The 22,748-nt window shown below is 42.1% G+C and overlaps 1 protein-coding gene across 1 annotated transcript in view; it reads right to left on the bottom strand.

The window, feature by feature from the left end:
• Positions 1–22,748, bottom strand: part of LOC124553413 (ankyrin-3-like) — a 132,654-nt gene that overhangs the window by 78,910 nt on the left and 30,996 nt on the right. The window contains exon 7 of the mRNA XM_047127277.1: positions 16,382–16,777. Coding sequence (XP_046983233.1) covers positions 16,382–16,777 — 396 coding nt within the window. The remainder of the gene's footprint in view (positions 1–16,381; positions 16,778–22,748) is intronic.

Genomic DNA, 22,748 nt, shown 5'->3' with positions numbered 1-22,748 from the left:
GCATCTGCGGAGCAAGAGGTCCTTGTTTCAAGACTTCCCTCGAGTGAAAAGTTTACTTTCTATATTTTCGCGAAGTTATGATCTGTCCGTTAGTTCATTGACGTCCCTGTTCACTGTAATAAGTTTAGTGTCTGTGTTTTGCGACCGCACCGCAAAACCGTGCGATTAGTAGACGAAAGGGCGTGCCTCTCCAATGGGAACGGAAATCATTTGATCGCAAGGTTATAGGTCAACCGAATCCTCCACAGGAAAACACGACATATTCTATACGACACTGCTGACGGCATGTGCGTCACATGACAGGAATATGTTGTCGACCCTCCTAACTTGTACACTTGGCGAATGGGTAAAGAGATTCTTCTACCTTGCCCGATTTAGGTTTCCTTGTGGATGTGATAATCACTCCCAAAAAATGATGAAAACATAAGAGTTTGTCACATAAACCGCAACAAATGAATGCAACAGTTTCACAGTTTTCCCTGTGCTCTGTCAAGACATATATTTTTAACGTTTTCAAATTTTTCCGTGTGTAGACCGTCAAATCCTGCATAAGTCCAAGCAAATCTAAACATGTCCTGGACTTTTTGGAGAGCGAAGTTGATTATGTGTGAGTCCCTGAACTTTGATAATTGTCTGAAAATAAAAAATTAAACTTTTCACTCGAGGGAAGACTTGAACCAAGGACCTCTCGTTCTGCAGCTACTCACGCTAACCACGGGACCATGGCGCTCCTGAGTTCACACTGTCCTTGATGTTGCATATCTTGCGCATGGACTACTCAGTTTGTACATTTTGCTTATTTTTTTCATGGTTCCACACAACTTCTTCCTGTTTTCTCGACTGATCTGTGTTCAGCTTTTCAAGGCCTATCCACTGTGCCAACTTATAACTAAATGTGAGGGGGGTGCGATGGGGAGGTTCCCTTGTGAGAAGGGCTTTGCGGCTGCTCGCACTCACCGGTCTGTCAGCGAGGCCTTACAGCGGAGGCGTGTCCGGCTGGGCGCTCCTCCTGGAGAACCACTCACACGCTGGACGACGCGTCATTCTTCTATTTCCAGTGTTGCACTTTTCAGCTTTCACGCATGTCTCTCAGTTCCCTATCTGTGACATACAGAATGTAAAAGTGATACCACGCAGTAAAGAACAGAAATCTCAAATAACCTTTGGTGTTTACCAGTGGAACATTTAGGTGCACAAATCCTATTTTGCTTTTATTAAGAGATCGGCGTTACGTGATCTTCCACCGCTACACTGCCCGATTGTCTACTTAACTCTTCTTGGTCACCACGTAAGGTTCCCACCTCTATAGCTATGAATGTCAGTACCATCTTTGTGTACCATGCTGTAGCGTACAGTAACCTAAAATAATCTGTTTTTTTATGCTTGAAGAACATTGAAATATACAGGTTGTATCAAAAAGGATCATCCGATTTGGCACGTCTATACAGGGTGTTACAAAAAGGTACGGCCAAACTTTCAGGAAAGATTCCTCACACACAAAGAAAGAAAATATGTTTTGTGGACATGTGTCCGGAAACGCTTACTTTCCATGTTAGAGCTCATTTTATTACTTCCCTTCAAATCACATTAATCATGGAATGAAAACACACAGCAACAGAACGTACCAGCGTGACTTCAAACACTTTGTTACAGGAAATGTTCAAAATGTCCTCCGTTAGCGAGGATACGTGCATCCACCCTCCGTCGCACGGAATCCCTGATGCGCTGATGCAGCCCTGGAGAATGGCCTATTGTATCACAGCCGTCCACAATACGAGCACGGAGAGTCTCTACATTTGCTACCGGGGTTGCGTAGACGAGAGCTTTCCAATGCCCCCATAAATGAAAGTCGAGGGGGTTGAGGTCAGGAGAGCGTGGAGGCCACGGAATTGGTCCGCCTCTACCAATCCGTCGGTCACCGAATCTGTTGTTGAGAAGCGTACGAACACTTCGACTGAAATTTGCAGGAGCTCCATCATGCATGAACCACATGTTGTGTCGTACTTGTAAAGGCACATGTTCTAGCAGCACAGGTAGAATATCCCGTATGAAATCGTGATAACGTGCTCCATTGAGCGTAGGTGGAAGAACGAAACTAAAATGAGCTCTAACATGGAAATTAAGCGTTTCCGGACACATGTCCACATAACATCTTTTCTTTATTTGTGTGTGAGGAATGTTTCCTGTAAGTTTGCCCGTACCTTTTTGTAACACCCTGTATTTCTGAAACTAATAAATATATACACTGAATTTTGTTTTTTCAGGAACGGGAAACTCAAAAAAGAAATTTTTTCACACCTTTTATAGGTGTTCACTACTCCCCCCTCGAGATACAAGGTGTATGTAAAGGGGGTACTGAAATTGCTTCCACACTGCAGCGAGCAAGTCTTGATTTACAGCTTCCACAGCTGCATTTATGCGATGTCTCAGTTCATTCGTTGTTGTTGGTAAAGGAGGAACATAAACAGAGTCTTTCAGAAACCCCCACAAGAAATAATCACAGACAGTCAGGCCTGGTGACCTTGGAGGCCAGTAATGTGAGGCTGAATCATTTAGTCCAGTGCGATAGCTCCATCGTCCAGCAATCCTTTGATTTCAAAATCCCTGCACATTCAGATGCCAGTGTGGCGGTGCCCCATCCTGTTGTTGTGTGAAGTCGTTCGAATCAGTCTCCAACTGTGGGAAAGGAAAGTTGTCAAGCATATCGACATATGTGCTTCCTGTAACAGTGTTCTCGGCAAAGAAAAATAGATCGTACACCTTTCCTCGTGAAATTGCGCAACACACATTAAATTATGGAGAGTCCCTCTGATGTTGTAGGAGTGTGTGGTTGTTCTGTACCCCATATTCTCACCTTATGACGGTTCACCTTTCCATTTAAATGGAATGTTGCCTCGTCACTAAAGACTAAGCGTGGAAGAAAACTATCAGACTCCATCTCGGCAAGAACGAAATAATAGAACTCCACACGTTGTTTGTCACCTTCACGAAGAGCTTGCAGTAGCTGAATTTTGTTCGCTTTCACGTGTGAACGTCGACGCAACACACGCCAGACGGACATTGGGGTCATGTTGAGCTGTCGAGCTGCACGGCGATCGGATTTCTGCGGGCTCCTTGTGTAGACGCATTAGACGTCTGTGTCAGACACTCGGGGACGGCCCGTCAGTTTGACTTCACTGAAGCTAAAATCTTCTGGGTTATTAGGCCGCGTCATGTTTCTTCTAAAATGATCGACGTTTCGACCCTTCTGCTGGGATCTTCCTCAGGATCTTCTGGTGTCCACTACTGCTAGAACACTGTCAGAGACGAGTGTCGCGTCCTCTTATAAAGGGGGAGTTTTCACGCGTTCATGTTGGAGAAGTGATGGTATTGGTTGAAATTCGTATGTCTACCTGTGGTGTGCGTACTGTAAGACCTTCGGTACACGCACCATCAGATTATTTGACTTGTCGCTCTAACGAAGTAGGCGAGTCTCAGCTATATGTCTCGTGGTCTTATCGTGGCGTGTTTATCTTCTGCCGTTAGGTCAGACGATAGAAATGCCACTTGCACGCTTAGAGTAGCAGACCAACTTTAAACAGAACTCGATTAATTTTCACACACATTTATTAAAATAATAATAATCATAAACCTTACGTAACTTGATTCTGGATGCTATTTACAATTGACAATCTGAAGTTCCTTTGGTCTTGGCACGTTAATCTTATTCTGACATATCTCTGATACTTGACGAAGTGCCTATGCATTTCTCTTCATGGCTATGTACAGGAATATGGTAATCTTATTAGGCGCAGACTGAAACTTGACTATAGACTGGTACAGACTAATGCAGACTAATGCAGACTAACGCAGACTGATGCAGACTGACTAATCGGTGGTCTGTACATTTGTTATAATACCTCGAGCGTTCAGGTATCACTGCGCCAGTGTGATCCGCCAGGAGAGAAGGTTCTATGTTAGCAGCAATCTCATTGGCTGCATTACATATTAATATGCGGATCGGCGGAAGCAGAATTTGGTCCGTCTCTAATGCAGCGCCATCTCGTAGTGCGGAGACGGACGAGCGCTGGGCCTGCGCTGCTGTGCTTAGCGGGGCGCGCTCTATTGGGAAAGTTGTGTACGCGCTGACTACCCAGAACTATGTACACAACACTACCATTGGTAGACCATAGTCATTGGATAGAAAGGCACTATTCCACACTTATGCCGGAGAAGGGTTATTGGTTGAATGCTTGCTACCGCTATTGGTTGGTCGTCATCAGTGGCTAGATTCGAAACGGACAGAGCAAGAGAGGGGCAATGTTTACCCAAAATATTATTGTCCGCAGAGGTGACTTGCAGCGCGTTGTTTACACCGTGGCCACATGTTTACTTCCTTGATGGCGGGGAGCCACGATGCAGGAAGCCTATAGCCGTCCTCTCTAGTGAAATTAGATTCATTTCTAGAAATTTCAAGCGCTTCTTGGACCTTTCTTCTATAAATTTTTTTTTTTTTTTTTTTTTTAGCCAGTACACGTACGTTTTTAAAGTCGATGTCAGAGCCACAATTCTCATCTGTCTTGACTTCACACAAGCAACCCGTTTCATGGAATTGTTCACGCCATCGCCTAATGCTCTGTGCTGTAGGAGGATACACACCGTGCCTAGTACGAAAGTCATGCTGAACAGTTATTACTGACCCGCACTGCTTTCTGCTGTCCCGACACCATTTTCACTGCAACTGACGTGGGCACACACTGCCGCTACTTAGAGGGAACCGTGTAAAACTCGAGAGTTTGCTCTTTCCGACAGTACGTTGTTGACGCACATATCTCAAATAACGCAACAGTTACGACTTCTTAAAAATCGGATGATTCTTTTCCATACACCCTTTAAAATAAGTTCTATTTTGCTTCACTTTCCAGAATATCAGCGACACATGAGCTTCCGATCAGACAAAAGCCCAGCGTCACTGGCAATACTAGTCTTATCAACGCTGGACACGTTCCTTAGATGCAGTGCTCTGTTATTGTGTGATCTAATGTGGCAGTTCGTGTACCCATCTGGGACTCATGTACAAGTTCAAACTTTCCGTTCCCTGAATACGTATTATTTTCTTCTAAACCGGATTGGCTTCTCCAGAAGAAACCGCGACATTAACGGGAGGTTTACTATCTTTTGGTTCAAAAAATACATTAATTGCATTTTTGGATCCATAAAAGTGTTTAGAATCCACCCCTGAAACGGTTTTTTTCCGAATACGAAACGGAAATGTTTGTTATTCGCGGTTGAACAAACAGATGCACCTGTCTGAAATCGGCCTTTTTCACGCACCAGTTGTTTTTCTTTCGGAGGACGAGTTATTGTACCGGTGCTTGGGAGGAAACACGCAAAATACAAATGAAACTTTGAACGCGTGTGTTTTGAAGTTAGCCCCCAAGCATTTACATTCTGGTGCGGAGACTGTGGAGATTGCGACTTTCCTGGCAGTGAGCAGCTTCGGCGAAGGGTATTCAGCAGTTCTGAAGACCAAGACAGCGATGGACGTCACCGTGGGACGCAGTTGGCCAAGCATTCGGACGACCACCGGATTCGAGCGGCCGAGAACCGCCTGTCACCGGCCGTACGAGCGGCTCTGGAGCAGCGCAGGATGGCCCAGGTCGAGCAGAACGCCCTCTGTCAGGAAGAGGAAGGACTAGTTTATGGACCCGGAGTAGTAGATTGAACGTACGTTGCGTAATATTGCGTTTATTTGCAGTCAAAACTTCAAACACGTTTTTCTCGAAATATCTTTTTTTTTTATCGCGCGCTATGGTAACTTCAAATCTACTGAACCGACTGGCATGATTCTTTGTTTCCGACGAAGCGAACTAGATTGTCTAGGGTTTGTACCACTTTTATTCTGATCCACCAACTATAAATATGTGTTACGTGTACACACTTTAGTTTATTAATGTCTTATATTCCTATTATGTTTTAGAATAGTTAGTTTAATTCTGAAGACGACGTTCATAGTAGCGTCGAAACCCGGTCAATTTTGACTTAATATTTGTGACCGAGGGCATATTTGTTCTAATATAGTTTGGATGGATTTGGGACGTAAAATTTCGTTGGAATGGAGTTCCATTTTAGCAGTCTTCTCCGATCAGCTCTCCTTAACTCCAACTGTGAATCCTCGAAGTGGAACTTTAAAAAAAAAATTGTAAACATATAAATTATATGGAAAACATACGCTATTTCAGCTGTAATTCTTTTAACCAATAATTTAGTTACCTCACACAACTTGGAATGTGTTGTTGGCTTCCATTTGATCTCTCCTACAGTTCTGTAACCATTTAGCTCTCTGACCTTTGTCTGTAGGAAATCTGAATAATCTGATCCCTTTAGACGAATTGCTGCTACAATTCGGTGCAGCATAGCAACCCATTTCTAAATACACACACTTTCTGGCGACAAACACTATACCCAGTACAAAAACAGTCTGCTGCAGTCGGGTAAAAGGCTAGACCCAAAATGGCCGCGATCGCAAAGGATCATGGTAGGGTGGCCAGAGCTGTCCTATATAGACTATGTGACCGATAAGGCAATGAGCGCACGTCACTGGCCAACTGTCTGATGTCAAGAGTAGTTGTTGTGGTTATTACACTGTCAACAGCGTTCTTACGGTGTTGCTATCGAAGGGACTGAAGTGGACGGAATGTCTACAAAGACGATGCCCGTCAAACCAGTAAGCGGACACACTTTGTAGCAATGTAGCGCATGCTCTTTACAATAGCTTCATTTGTTATTGTCTTTTCTGAGTCACCTACGGAAGCCATTAGAATAAATATTGTGAGTTTTGGAAACGAAAGTCGAAAAATGAGGACATTTCATCTTTGGGCTATTAAGACCTTTAAGGAAGAGGACAACATTTGCGCATTATCTTCATTCATAAATATTAATATTTCTATAGATACCTGTGGTGTGCATACTGTAAGACCTTCGGTACACACACCATCAGATTATTTGACTTGTCGCTCTAACGAAGTAGGCGAGTGTCAGCAATATGTCTCGTGGTCTTATTGTGGCGTGTTTATCTTCTGCCGTTAGGTCAGACGATAGAAATGCCACTTGCACGCGTAGAGTAGCAGATTGACGGTGACCAACTTTAAACAGAACTTGATTAATTTTCACACATTTATTAAAATAATAAAAGGCATAGATATTACGTAACTTGATTCTGGATGCTGTTTACAATGGACAATCTGAAGTTCCTCTGGTCTTGGTACGTTAATCTTATTCTCACATATCTCTCATACTTGACAAAGTGTCTATACATTTATCTTCATGGCTATGTACAGGAATATGATAATCTTATTAGGCGCAGAATGAAACTTGAGTACAGCAAATGCAGACTAATGCAGACTAATGCAGACTGGTACAGACTGGTGCAGACCGACTGATCGGAGGTCTTTTTTTTTTCTTTATTGTCATTTTGAAACCTGTATTACAGGCAGGCCTGCAGCAGCATACTACGCCGCTCTTTGGCTACAGAGAAACACAAATATACAAATGAAGACATTTAGAGAAAAAACATGGTGGACATATAAACGGAGACAAACACTTTTTAAAATACAAGGTGCCATTCACGGGCGTAGAGTCCAAGATAAAATTGTTCATACACTTGGACATAGACAGAGACGAAAATTGTCACACGTGAACGCAGGTGCACAAAACGAATAACACTGAAGCACTTAAGCACAAAACGACAGCACACACAGAACACGAGGCGTTGATCTCCGGCGCGCGAATGTTCACTAACCGTGTACGAGTCCGGGGACCTGCCAAGAGAGGAGGAGGGGGGGGGTGGGAGAGGGAGAGGGGAGAGCAGATGCCACAGGCAGGGGAGATAGGTGGAGGGGAAGAAGGGGGAGGGGAAGCCCGGGGGATGAGGGAAGGAGGGAGGGGATTGGGGAAAAGGAAAGAGAAGGGAGGGAGGGTGCCTAAAGGACACAGGAAGTGGGGGGGAGGATCAAAGTTGATAGGAGGGGTAGATGGAGGGGAGGAGGACATCATCAGGGAGGGGGAGCTCGCGGAAGCCACATTGGGAGAGGGTGAGGAGGGTGGAGAGATGGAGACCGGGTGGGATGTGGGAATACAGGCGTGGCAGCGGGTGGGGGTGGGAGAGGATGGGTGAGACAAGCAGATGAGGAGGATCGAGTTTGCGGGAGGTGTACAGGATCCGTATCCTTTCAAGGAAGAGGAGGAGGTGGGGGAAGGAGATGAGATCCTACAGGATCCACGTGGGGGAGGGGAGACGGATGCGATAGGCGAGGTGGAGAGCATGGTGATCAAGGATTTGGAGGGATTTGTAAAAGGTAGGGGGCGCGGAGATACAGGCCGGATGGGTGTAACAAAGGATAGGGCAGATGAGGGATTTATAGGTGTGGAGTATGGTGGAGGGGTCCAGACCCCACGTGTGGCCGGAAAGGAGCTCGAGGAGATGGAGTCGGGAGCGTGCCTTGGCTTGGATTATCTGGAGATGGGGAGTCCAGGAGAGGCGACGGTCGAGGGTGACGCCAAGGTACTTAAGGGTGGGAGTGAGGGAGATAGGACGGCCATAGATGGTGAGATAGAAATCAAGGAGGCGGAAGGAAGGGGTGGTTTTGTCTACAATGATCGCCTGGGTTTTGGAGGGATTGACCTTGAGCAACCACTGGTTGCACCAAGCAGTGAACCGGTCAAGATGGGATTGGAGAAGGTGTTGGGAGCGCTGTAGGGTGGGGGCAAGAGCAAGGATCGGAGGTCTGTACACTCGTTATAATACCTCGAGCATTCAGGTATCACAGCGCGAGTGTGATCTGCGAGGAGAAAAGGTTCTACATTAGCAGCAATCTTTTTGGCTGCGTTACATATTAATACACGGATCGGCGGAAGCAGAATTTGGTCCATCTCTAAGACAGCGCCATGTCGTAGTACGGAGATGGACGAGCGCTGCGCCTGCGCTGTTGTGCTTAGCGGGGCGCGCTCTAGAGCGAAAGTTGTGTACGTGCTGACTACCCAGAACTATGTACACAACAATACCCTACGACGGTTCACATAGAACAGGAGTGAGCCGCGCATGGCTCGTGTTCCTGCCATCATGTATTTGACACCCTGTTTTTAACGTACTTCCACCTCACTACGTTAATTTAAATTACCACTGTCACTGAGTTGCTGCTTTGCCTGACGTGAGCGGCGCTAGCAGTGCGTATCGATGTATCCCCTGCCGTAGTGTCTTTGCTCGACTGCTATTACTTCCCGGTCGCTGTCGCTCGTAGACCAGTTCGGACAGGGAGTTTGAGTCGCGAGTTGGGGTCTGCCAGTCAGTTGGAACGCGTCTGGAGCGCAGTCCGGACCTGCCAGTCGGGGGAGTTGCAATGTGGCACTGGTGCAGTCGGGTTGGAGCAGCAGTGAGGTCTGCGTCGACATGGGGGCTAGCCCGACCATTGCCGCCATGCATCACTTGAGCCGGGCCACTGTCTTGGTGGATCGTCGGTCGGTTGTCCTACCGGACGACGGGTTTTGGCTCGGCGATCGTTCATGAGTCGGCTGTGTATGTGTGTGTGTTTGTGTGTGTGTGTGTGCGTGTGCGTGTGTGTGTGTGCGTGTGTGTGTGTGCATCGACTCCCGATTTGTCTTCGTGCGTGCTTAGTTGCTGTTGTATCGTTGAGGTCCTCGTGCGAGAGATGCCACAGATCACCACTTTACAGAACGGACGAACCTTCATAGCCCACGGTCTGCGCCTAGTGGTACTCACTGTCCTTCCATAGATGCTCACGACAGTAGCACGTCACCATTCGACCAGCTTCCCCGTTTTCGAGATACTCGTTCACAGGCTGCGTAATAATAACCTGCTCTTTGGCATGAACCCAGCCAAACACAGCAGAAGACGGAAAACAGTCGACGACCTAGCTAAGCGCTCGTGCTTCGGTCGTGAGGTGTTGTAAGAGCGCAACGGCTGAGACGGTTTGTTTCCTCGGGTACGACGACAAAATGACAGCAGAACAGGAATTAACAAACCTATCAGGTTGATGACCTTGTTCTTTTGTGTTCACATCCAAAGTCTACAAAATTAAAACAACTGAACAAAAAATGGCAGCTATTATATTCAGGTCCTTTCAGAATAGCAAGCATACCTCACCCAGGTTGTTACTCCCTAGAATACCCGTTATCTCAGAAGCCGAGGGGGCTGCATCCCCACAGACATTTGAAACCCTCTGTGCACTAAAACAACATAATATAATGACAACTAATTTGAACATGAGCAAGTCGCTGTGAAAACGAGATCGTAAATATTTGTATTGAATACACGAACATTAACTTATACAGCCTAAGAACACAAACGTTAATTTATTCAAATTATATACTGCAGTTACACTTGTACACATAATTATGAAGAGAATGTAAACCCAGGTAAGTACACTTACTGAACGAGAAAAAATATTCATATAGGAATGAGATCTACGCAGGTTACATTTGTTGTTAACTGTAAATTATAAGGTTAATCAACAACTAGTTATTTCAAGGCACTCTAATGACAGGAGATAATAGCTATTGAGATCAGTACTGACATAGGTATGTAGCAGAATGAATGAGGATGTAAGAATGAGTTAATATTTAGGTTAATATAAGAAGGCAAGTTACTGTGAAGTAGTTGATGGAGACAAGAGATTATTTGAGGAAGATGTTATTGGAGTTTTATGAGAATGGAAGTGCCAGATGGCCCCACTTATGTGATATATTAATGTTTGATGAGGAATATGTTATATATATATATATATATATATATATATATATATATATATATAATGATGAATAAGAGAAATATGTGAGTAAGGAATGAGTGAGAACGTTTTGGTAATATTGTGCTACGTAGAGATGTGAGTACATAGTCTATATCTTTAAGATTACATAAGAATTTCAGTTTGAAAGAAAACATTTGTGATGAGTTAGAACACGTGAGTACAAGACGATAAATGTGCATCTATTTTCAGTGCCCTTGAAAATGAACGAATCCAATAAAAGCAGAGTGAACATAATGATGATTACAGCTGTTGAAAGAAGTGTAATATGATTGTAACTTGGAAACACATTAGCTTTAATTTATTCCAGAAGTGTAACTTAGTAACCTTTGTTAAACCACTGTGTGGAAGAAAACATTTATAGTTCGTGTTCAGACAGGAGAATGATATTTTAAGGAACTTAAGTTGAAACATAGTTTCTACACAGCCCTCATGTGAATACATTTCTATAGAAAATTTTTTTTACGAAAGTGAAATTTAGTGCAATGTTAGCCTTTATTATACTTACACACAACAGAAAACTCTGAGGAAACAAAAGATAGGAGAGTTATTAAGGCCGTTTGCGACTGGTACAACACCTCCACTTAAGCGAACAGATGACAAAATTTACATCTACTTTGAAGACAACATTTGACTTTTCAGGTTATGCAAGGTAAGTGCAAAGGAGCAGTGACCACCCGTGCAGCCGACGTCGAGCAACGGACGCCGAGAAAGAGACATTTTACTGTCAATTATAATACTATGTTCTATATTTATATTTTATAGAAAGAAATGATGTTTATATATACACACATACACGATGTTTAACCTTCGCTAAAGTAGACGGAAGTTCATGGTTGAACTAGTGAGAGGAAATTTGGTACGTTATTATATAATACACATTATGGCAGAGACAATCTCTGTGAGATATATTTCCCATTTGTGTAGACAGTATCCACAAGAAGTGGAGATATCGACAAAGTACTGAGCAGATATGTGACTTACTCATGCAAGGATTTGTTAGGGTATAATACGCTTAGTCATATGAACAGTCAGAACACAAACAGAGAATCTGTCATGATGTTACACTACACAGACTTGACATAAGGACACTTTCATTTACCCATGATTTGGTAAATTGTGAGCACCTCCTTTCACACACCCCTTGAAGGTGATGCAAATGTTATAATGTATTATGTTCTCTTTTTATGTAGTAGCTGTAGCATTTGGAAGTTTATAGGTAGTGAATAGTTTCTTCCATTCTTTCTTTCTTTATTTCTCCATTATCCTACCATCCCCTGCAGCTGGGTATTGTTTGTTTATGAAATATAAGAGTATGTTGTGTGACAGTTAACTTTCAGGTATGAATAATAAGACATGAAGAAAATTAAGTATTTTGAAAAGGGATTATTGATGGCATTACAAGCCTGGTCAACCACTAGCCAGATATGGAATCAAAAGAAAGAAATGGATAATAAAAGAAGGAAAGCCCGTGTTTTAAATATTAAGTCTGATATCCCTTGGCACGCCAAAACCTGAATAAAGAAACTCAAAATGACTAAACCCCAATAAAAGAAAGCGAATGGGACTTAGTATAATTTTTTAGTGTAAATATTTCACATGCATATACTTGTAAATTTATATGTATTTTTATATGTGCTAAAACTTTGCATATTGTCAACATATTTTGAAATTTGACCACGGAATGTAAGCTTTCATAATTAACGATGTAAACATGCTGGGACACAGTGAACTTTGTTAAAATGTAAATATGGCAAAAAGTGTTGCAAACTGTGAGCGTTATAAACGACGAATGTTGGGTTATTTGTGAAACTTATGGTGCATAAACCAAATGACTGTTTGTAAACCGATATAAACTGCAATTTACTTCGACGATAATGAGGATTTCCACACTGCAACTGAACGTTTTGTTGACGAGTGTAAACAACGTGATAAAACACCTACCTTTGCGAACCGACGCCGTTGTTCCTGGCCGGCCTTCAGATGCTTTGGAGACAACAAACTCAGCACCTGTTGTAGGTGATGTGGAGTGTTGTGTCGTAACAGAAGACATAGACATTGCTTCGGGTCACGCACACGCTCAATCTTATGGTGTCACCGGACTTAAAACATGCCATTTGTGCTGGAATAATGACTTGTAATGAACATTATATGAAAGTGAATACTGTGCAAGACTGTCATAACACAGCGATTTTGAAACTGCCGCACGCGAAATTCAGTGATGCTGTTGCGCATGCGCAATGACTACGTGCTGCCAGAGATGCGTTGGGAAACCAACGCTGGAAGCACACAACATTAACTGCGCTGGCGAGCAGCTTGCTCAAACAAACTCTATGTGAATATATGTATATTAATTTTGTAAAAAGGATCAAAACTGTAACAATTGTATTTAGTATATAGGTTTAGAAAGTAAGTATTGACAAAGATTATACCCTGTGAATGCACGTGGCCTTTCCTATGAAAATATGTATGTATTGACACTTAGGTATATCTATTATATTGTTTGCTAGCCTGCCAAGCTCAATATTTTAACGTGACAGTCGAGGGGGCGATGTAGCGGGACTTTGAATTTCGCCGCGCAACATTCATTCCCTCAGATATAAATTATACCGTCGCAGCTGTATGACCGCTCGACGGCAGAAAAAATACATAAGAAAATGAAGGTACTAAAATTGTAACCCTTTTTGTTTTCTACCCGCTTTTGTCTTTGAGAGCGGAAGCTTAGCTTACTTATTAGCTAGTCTTGGTCGGATGATGATGAAAAAACTTATTGATGTGTGAACGTATTGTGGAAGTTTGTATGACATTTGGAGGAGGGAAGCAATGTAAAATATATTGCATTCAATACCAAGATAGTTTTGATTTGTATACATTAGTAATTCCTGGACAATGAAATTTATTGCAAAATTTCGGAGCAGCTAAGACTTTTCACGCAGAAATGAAGCAGGAGATTTTTGGAGAACAAGACCTGGACGCCGCATGAGAGAAGACATGTTAACACTGTCAAGAATGAACTCTTATCTACGCCATTTCCCCCTGTTAATCACATTTTGTTATTCTCTGTTCTCTTTCAAATAATTTTTGGAGTGGAAATTGGTTTGTCTTTTGCTCAGAAACGCCACAAGGACCACCCCAACAACAGCTTTTCCGAACCACGAAGTCCGATAGTTTTTCTGTAATACGAAGTCCGATTTGCATTTCATTCTTTCCCTTTTTCTCAGTCATTAACGATTTTAAAACCCACTTTTTAATTACCATTTCTTCCCACATTTTCAATCTTTTCTTCTCTTCTCTTTTTCTTTTTTATTAACCACTAAAAACTGATAGCACTACCATAAATCCTAGGCCTGTACTGTAGTGTCAGTATTGCTACAAATCCTACATTGTAACGAAACACACAAGCTGCCACCTGTACGACAGCACTCAGCCTTTAGGCCACAAGTGGCCTATCGGGACTATCCGACCGCCGTGTCATCCTTAGTTGAGAATGCGGATAGGAGGGGCGTGTGGTCAGCACACCACTCTCCCTGTCGTTATGACGGTTTTCTTTGACCGGAGCCGCTACTATTCGGTCCTCATTTGGCATCACGAGGCTGAGTGCAGCCTGAAAAATGGCAACAGCGCATGGCGGTTCGATGGTAACCCAGACAAGTGCCGGCCACGCCCGACAGCGCTTAACTTCGGTGATCTCATGGGAACCGGTGTATCCACTGCGGCAAGGCCATTGCCCACCTGTTCCATAAGCACAGAAATCAATTCAGTCTGAGGTCAAAACTAAAGATGAATCCAATCCATGCGACTTATGTGGTAGTATCCAGGGTGTCGTCAGTTTGTCCTATTTTACTGTAGCACCATACATGCTCCTACCAAGTACTTTTCAATAAGCAAATAATTCCGATGGTTGGTTCAAAGAACTTACGGGGATGCAGTTGTGTGTCATCTTCAACAACTGATGATATTTAGATATTTGTGCCTTGAAAAAGAATGGATGTTCATCTGTTGTAGTAATGGCTTTTATCGAAGACGTTACCTATAAGTTGTTGAAATACATGTGTGATTATAAGTATCCGGACATATTAGGTGCACTGCGCTGCCACCTACTGCCAGGTACTCCATATCAGCGACCTCAGTAGTCATGAGACATCGTGAGAGAGCAGAAAGGGGCTGTCTGCGGAACTCACCGAAGGTGGTCGGGTGGGTGTCACTTGTGTCACTGCTAAACATCTCTAGGTCCACTGTTTCCGATGTGATAGCGAAGTAGAAACGTGAAGGGACACGTGCAGCACAAAAGTGTACAGCCCGAACTCATCTGTTGACTCGCAGAGACCGCTAACAGTTGAAGAGGGCCCTAATGTGTAATACGGTGGCATCTACCCAGAGCATCACACAGGAATTCCCAATTGGAACTACTATGATAGGAGGAAGGTGAGAAAACTTGGATTTCATGGTGGAGTGGCTGCTCACAAGCCACACATCACACCGGTAAATGCCAAACGATGCCTCGCTTGGTGTAAGGAGCCTAAACATTGGACAATTGAACAGTGGAAAAACGTTGTGTGGAGTGACGAATCACGGTACACAATGTGGCGATCCAATGCATTGTGTGGGTATGTCGAATGGCTCATAAACGTCATCTACCAGCATGTGTAGTGCCAACAATTCGGAGGCGATGGTGTTATGATGTGGTCGTGTTATTCATGGTGAGGGCTTGCACCCCTTGTTGTTTTGCGTGGCACTATCACAGCACAGGCCTACATTGATGTTTTAAGCATCTTCTTACTTCCCATAGTTGAAGAGCAATTCGGGGATGGCGACTGCATCTTTGGAGACGATCGAGCACCTGTTCATAATGCACGGCCTGTGGTGGAGTGGTTACACGACAGTAACATCCCTGTGATTGACTGTCCTGAATCCTATAGAACACATTTGGGATGTTTTGGAACCCCAACTTCGTGTCAGGCCTCACCGACCGACGTCGATACTTCTCCTGAGTGCAGCACTCGGTGAATAATGGGCTCCCACTCCCCAAGAAATCTTAGAGCACCTGATTGAGTGGTAGTTGTCATTAAGGCTAAGAGTGGGCCAACACAATATTGAATTCCAGCATTACTGATGGAGGGCACCACGAACTTGTAAGTCATTTTCGGGCAGGTGTGCAGATACTTTTGATCATGTAGTGTATATTGTTCACTGTATAAAGTCTCAAACAGAGGCCTGGTGTGTATTGGTAACAAAGGGAATACTTTTCAGTTGTTACTGAGTTTTGTAAAAGTTGCTTGAAAAACTTTTTTGAGAGTTTTCTCAAAAGAGAAGCTATATTAGATTATGGATGTCTCCCATTGTCACATTTACGGAAGTGTTACTAGAGAAGTTATATGAGAACATTTGAATGAAGACTTCACTGCTTTCTTGTAATTTTTATTTCAAAAATAATGAAGAGTCATACAGTTAAGCTTTGTTTTGTATACACCAGAAATCAGTAGGACGGAAAGCTTGATGTTAGCAACTCTACCAGTTGCTGGTGTTTGTTCTGCCTGGCGAGATGTCGGGGGACGGCCCCGCTGTCGTCCCTTGCCCACCTGTCGGCTCCTGCCTCCAGCAGTGCAGCCGCCACCTCTTCTTTGCCATAGGATGCGGCCCTGTGCAGCGGCGTCCACCCAACCCCATTCCTAGCATTGGGATCAGCAAAGAAGGCCACGAGCAGCTGCACCATGGCCTCACGTCCTCTGTATGCAGCCGAGTGCAGAGGTGTGTTCTTCTCGTTGTTCATGGCGGCCACGGCCGCCCCAGCCTCCAGCAAACACATCGCTGCTCCCACGTGTCCCTCGGCCACTGCCCAGTGCAGAGCAGTGTTCCTGTCCTCATCCCTCACCCCCACATCTGCCCCCGCGGCGAGCAGTGCCTGCAGCTTCTCCACTGCTCCCTCCTTAGCTGCCTTGATCAGCCTCCTGCCTCTCTCCTCTTGGGAAAGTATCCTACACAGAGCATTAAGGTTCTTACAGTTTATAACGAACATATACACCAGATGACGAGAACTATTGTGCAAGTGAACTCTGAGCAGTTCTGACTAAGCATCTTCCAGCAATGAATTACAAATCACCATTCTGTGGTACAGAACACTCTGAAATCGGTGTCGTCTCATCAACATCTTCATCCACTTTCTAGTAAACGTTCCTATATTGTAACTAATTCGGCTGTTACACTTTGTCATAATTCATTCCAAACAGTGAGTTGCTTTGATGTCAGGATGTTATTATTAAACAGTTGATAGGCTCAACTGAAACATACCTTTAATAATGATAATACTAACTCTCTACAATATTTTCACGTGGCACCAAATAGAGTTAGTCGACTTACTCCTAAATTTTGCTACAAAATGTCACTGTATAGAGAAATTTATTGGTTTGCACGAAATCATTTAAGTCAAAATATACTCTAAGACACAAAAACGAGGCACCACGAAGGAATTATTCGAATGGGATAGAAATGGGTAATTGTGATGTACATGTATAGACAAATAAATTATTACAATTTCAAAAAACTGATTGATATACACAAGAGACAAAGCTCCACAAATTGAGCAAGTCAGTAACGTGTCAGTCCTTGTCTGCTCCTTATGCGAGCATTTATTCAGCTTGCTATTGAATGACAGAGTTGTTGAGTTACTCCAGAACGATATCTTGCAGATTTCAGTCCAAATGGCGCATAAGACCATCAATATTCCGAGTCATTTGAGGCCTCTGCCCATAATGCTCCAAACATTCTCAATGGTGGAGGGATCTGGCGGTCTTACCAGCCAAAGTAGGAATTGAAAACCATGAAGAGAAGCAGTAAAGACTCTCGTCGTGTGCAGGCGGGCATTATGTTACTGAGATGTGTAACCAGGACGACTTGATATGAAGGGCAGCAAAACAGGGCGTGGAATATCGTTGACGTACTGCTGTGCTGTAAGGGTGCAATGGACGAAAACAAAATTTATTTTTATTAATTTTTTTTATTTATTGATTTATTTAACCTGGCAAGATTAGGGCCATCAGGCCCTCTCTTACATCTAACCAGGCATTCTACTTATTTTAGTGGGCATGTTAAACTACATCTAGTACAAAAAGTGAAATAAACAATTAGATAGGTACACCTGGAAAAGTACATGCATATAGAGTTTATATTCATAGATCATAAGCACTGTTATAATTAGACATTATTGAAGAGACAGATTTTAGATAGGAGTGCTAGCAGCAGGGAGTATGAGGGAGACTCATGGTAAAGGGAGGAGAAGAATAGAGAGACATGATGAAACATAATTGAGGAAATATAAAGGAAAAGAAGATTGTTTGGCTAATATAGATGAAGAGGAAGGCATCTCAGGAGCAAGATAGGAGACGCTAGCTTTGCTATTTGACAGATGAGAGGATTGGCCTTGTACATTAATTTTGTGGAGAACGTTATGAGGATGATAGTAGGAAATGCTTCAACTTCTTCTTAAAAGCAGCAGGAGATTGAATTTTGCGCAAGGTAAGGGGCAGTTTGTTCCAGGGGCGGACAGCGGCAACTGAGAAGGAGTTTGCAAAAGTTTTTGTTTTGTGAGTGGGCACAGTTAGGATTCCAAGTAAGAGTGACCTCGTGTTTCGATTATGATGGCATGACAGGTTTTTAATCTCTGAAGCAAGGTACTGGGGTGCTTGCGCGACGAGGAGTCGGTGAAGTAGGCATAGAGTGTGGCAGTCACCCAATTTTTCCGGCCGCAGCCACCCTAGCTCGGAGTATGAAGCACTAACATGATCATATTGGCGTATGTTGCAGGTGTAACGCACACAGGCATTCATGGTTAGTTCCAGCCGTCTTTTGTTTTCACTACTCGTGCCTTGTTGAATCACATCACAATAGTGGAGGTTCGGTAGAACGAGTGCTTGCACGAGCTGGCGTTTCAAGTCCTGTGGAAATATGTTCCGAAACTTTTTGAGAGCATAGAGACAAGCAGACGTCTTTCGGCACACTGCGACTGTATTCTCCGCCCAGTTGAGATGCTCATCCAAAGCTACACCCAAGTTCTTAACTGTTTTCTGATATGGTATTGGAGTACTGTCGAGCAGAATAGGAGGTAGCCGTTCGCGGAAATCTTAACTTATTAATTTCTGACGGGCTATTAAGAATACTTGCGTCTTTTTTGCATTTAGTTTAAGCTCCAGGCTTTTCGCCCATGTCACTACTGAAGACAGATCATCATTCATCTGAGCGATTGCAGTGTTTACCTCTTCAGGTCTGACACTTAGGTAGAGCTGGAGGCCATCGGCATAGAAATGATATTTACAGGAGGACAGAACCGACGAAATATCGTTGACATATAAAGAAAACAAAAGTGGTCCTAAGACTGATCCTTGTGGTACTCCCGAGGAAACAGGTTCCCAGGAAGATTTTTCATTTACGCAGACAACACATTGCTGTCTGTCTTTTAAGTAGCTTTCAAACCATCTCACTGCACTATCAGAGAAATTAAGCCGTTGCATTTTTCTGAGCAATATGTCAAAGTTAACAGTGTCAAAAGCTTTGCTGAAGCCCAGTAGCGTCAATATTGTTGCCTATCGATTGTCGATGGCATATTTCAGGTCATCAGTTACTTTAATTAGAGCAGTGTTTGTGCTGTGATGTTTACGGAAACCGGATTGAAATTTGTCATATAGGCTGAATTCATGCAAGTGTTCAGTGATTTGGTCATGAACAATATATTCAAGTGCTTTGGAAACAGCAGGCAGTATGATAATTGGTCGGTAATCACTAGGCAGTTGCGGGTTTTCGATCTTAGGGATGGGTCGAATTATGCTTCTTTTCCATGTAGTGAGGTATATTCCGTTCACGAGGGAAAAATTAAATATGTCAGATAAGACAGGTACTAAGATATCGGCAACATTCTTAATCATGGTTATACCGATACTGTCGTTGCCTATTGCATCAGAAGAGATTCTCATTATTGGGTACTGTTAGGAGAAAAATGGCACATCAGACCATCACTGTCAGCCAGGAGGCCATATGGTGGGCAACAGTCGTTCTGGTATCATACCACTGGCCAGAGAATCTGCATACACGTCTTTGTTTATATTTCAGTAAGATAATGCCCAACCACATTCCATGACAGTTTCTACTGCTTGTCTTCGTGCTTGTCAAACGGTACCTTGGTCAGAATGGTCTCTCCCTGGTTGAGAACATTTGGAGCATTATGGACATGGTCCTGTAACCACACTCAGACACCCCTCCCCCACAAACACACTTTTAACTACGTTCTTGTGGCTGTCATGAGTATGAGTGCGGCAGCTATAACTGTACACTCTCAGAGTAAACTAATAATTCATGCTCTTGTGTACATTACCACGAGACATATTCCTGTAAGCCAACTTTGCCTTCCTGAACATATTGGGAACATCTCACTGTTGAAGTAAATACTGAGAAATGATGGCTTGTCATTGCAATCTTACAACCTCGCTACAATGAGCTTAACATATGATACCTACATTATAATGTCACTAAGTTTGTGTTACATGTGATTAGGAGTAAAATGCAGTAAATTCTTTATAAACCAAAGGCTGTTAATTAAAAGTTCCTTTTCTTATTCTTCCATGGGAGATGCTGTGAATATTACATGTACTTGGAGATGCTAATATCACTGTTACAATGAAAAGTGAACCTGTAGAAACAAATGGAACGACTATAAGCTTATAGAGTTCATATACTCAAAATGGATCTTAGTGTTCTCAAAATTTATAAGAAACACTTCCTAATTTTCCCTATGGATTGGTGAAATAGTAATGTTGATTTGAAATGAATGTGTAGAAGTCAAGATTTTGACTACTGTAGCACATTTATAGGGGTGGGTCTGATGGAATTCATGGAGCTTTGCCTGCCTCCAGTGTGCACCAGTTTGACATGGAATACTAATAGTGGCAATAGTACATTTAAAACACATAGAAGACTAAGTGACACCTACTGGTTCAACACATCCTAAAAATTTGTATCAAACCCTCAATTGTAGAATAAGTGACTTTGGTATGGAGTAGCCAAGGTGGTTCATGTAGAGACATCTGTATCTGTATCTGACAGCAGTGCTGTTGTAATGGCAATCATCTGCAAACTGGATCCATGACACTGTAAGACATGTTGCCTACCATGCACTCTACCCTGAGCTCCCTTTAGTTTTGTGTGTTTGTTCTTTAAATTTCTTTTAAATTACCACAATCAGTTTAGACTAAATCAGCTAGCCATAAATCATCAAATCCAAGAGAGACAGCATGTCTCATTAGTTTTGTAATTCGTAATTAATTGCTTCACAACAATTTACTCATTTTACTTCTACAAACTGTTCAAAGACCTTTAGTTCTTGTGTTTCATTTTCATTTGTTAGTCTGTGAGAATTGTCTTTCAGTAAATTTTTTTCACTTCTAACAGTAGATGTGACTGTCCTGAAGGACTGAGTGTCCATTTATGATGGATTGTCCATTTATATGGATAAAAATTTAATAAGTTTTAAATTAATGTTCCATTCTTTCATCATAATTTGATTGTAACATACATTCATCAAATTGAGTAATTCACCTGAAACAGGTACAGGTTTAACAGACTGATTTAGAGTTATAGATATTTTATCTTTCATTTTCATTTCAAGTAATGGATTATTGAATTGAGTTGGATATAAAGTTGCCAGTTCACCAACATTACATCTTTTTACCTATGTTTTAAAATCAGTAGGTATCAAATCACAATCTATATTAGCCCCCAAAATAATAATTATCTTAATTTTTACATCATTTTCAAATGTATATTGCATCACCCATTCTAAATGAAATTCCAGACTATATTTGTCAGACATTTTTTTCTGAAGATTACTTAACTGACTAATTATGCTGATAAATCTGCCTTTGTGAAGTAATCAGAAAAAAAGGCTTTCTACTTCTTTTTTGTAAAGTAATTGGTTAGACTGGTTTTATTAAGCTGAGTAATCCTTTCATTAAAATGTGTTGTGGTGAGATAGTTACACAGCTGTGTTAGAATATTTGTGTATTCAGGTTTTGTAACAAGACTGGTTAACTCATTTTCAAAATATTCTTTTGTTACTGCAACATAACAAGTAAAAGGATCTTTTGAATCTACTAATCTTTTATCTTTAAAATTACTGTATCCTTTAGTTACCTCAAAAATAGTGCATAATTCCTTATGAAATTGCTTACATAAACTTTCTACTTCTGGATAAATTTTTCCTTCTAGTTCAGTTTTTATGTTTCCTAGATTTATTTTTCCAATATTTGTAGCACAATCAGACTGCACTAGCTTATTCCGAAAAATGTCCATTCATTAAATTTAAAATATCAGTTTTAAAATAAATAAACATAGATGATTACAAGTAAATTCGTTTTAATTCTGTTTTCTTTCAGTGTTATAAGTCATTTCTTCCCAAATAATTTACTAGTTCTTTCGCTATATTACCACCAAATTTATGCTAAACAAAATTGATATTTCTGATTTATAATAACAAGTACACTGGGTACCAACATGATCAGATGTATCTAAATTAACTATTCCACATTTAGTAATTTTTGAATTAGTAGATAATTCTTCAGTGGTGAATATACCACGAAATATTTCATACTTCATTCCTTTTCTATATTAAATTGACTGAATGGGGTTTCGACAGAAATCGATTACAGTTTTGCAATTTTTTTCTCTTTTCTCATTCCAGCACCAGATTTCTTTTCAGTTGCCCTGTTATGTCTTTTTTTGTTCTTCAAATTCTTTGTCAGTTTTCTTTTTATTTGCTACTACATTGCAATGGCTGCAGCACCACAGCTAGTGAACTAATAGTTGCTAGATATGGTAATGCAGCCGATAGTAATGATGAAAATCCTCCTTCATGTTTTCTTAGTCCAGAACCTTCTTTCTTTATCAAAATATATTCAACAATAT

The sequence above is a fragment of the Schistocerca americana genome, chromosome 11, assembly GCF_021461395.2.
Source record: "Schistocerca americana isolate TAMUIC-IGC-003095 chromosome 11, iqSchAmer2.1, whole genome shotgun sequence".
NCBI classification, from domain to species: Eukaryota; Metazoa; Arthropoda; class Insecta; order Orthoptera; family Acrididae; genus Schistocerca; species Schistocerca americana.
This window is presented reverse-complemented; position numbering and strand designations above follow the sequence as displayed.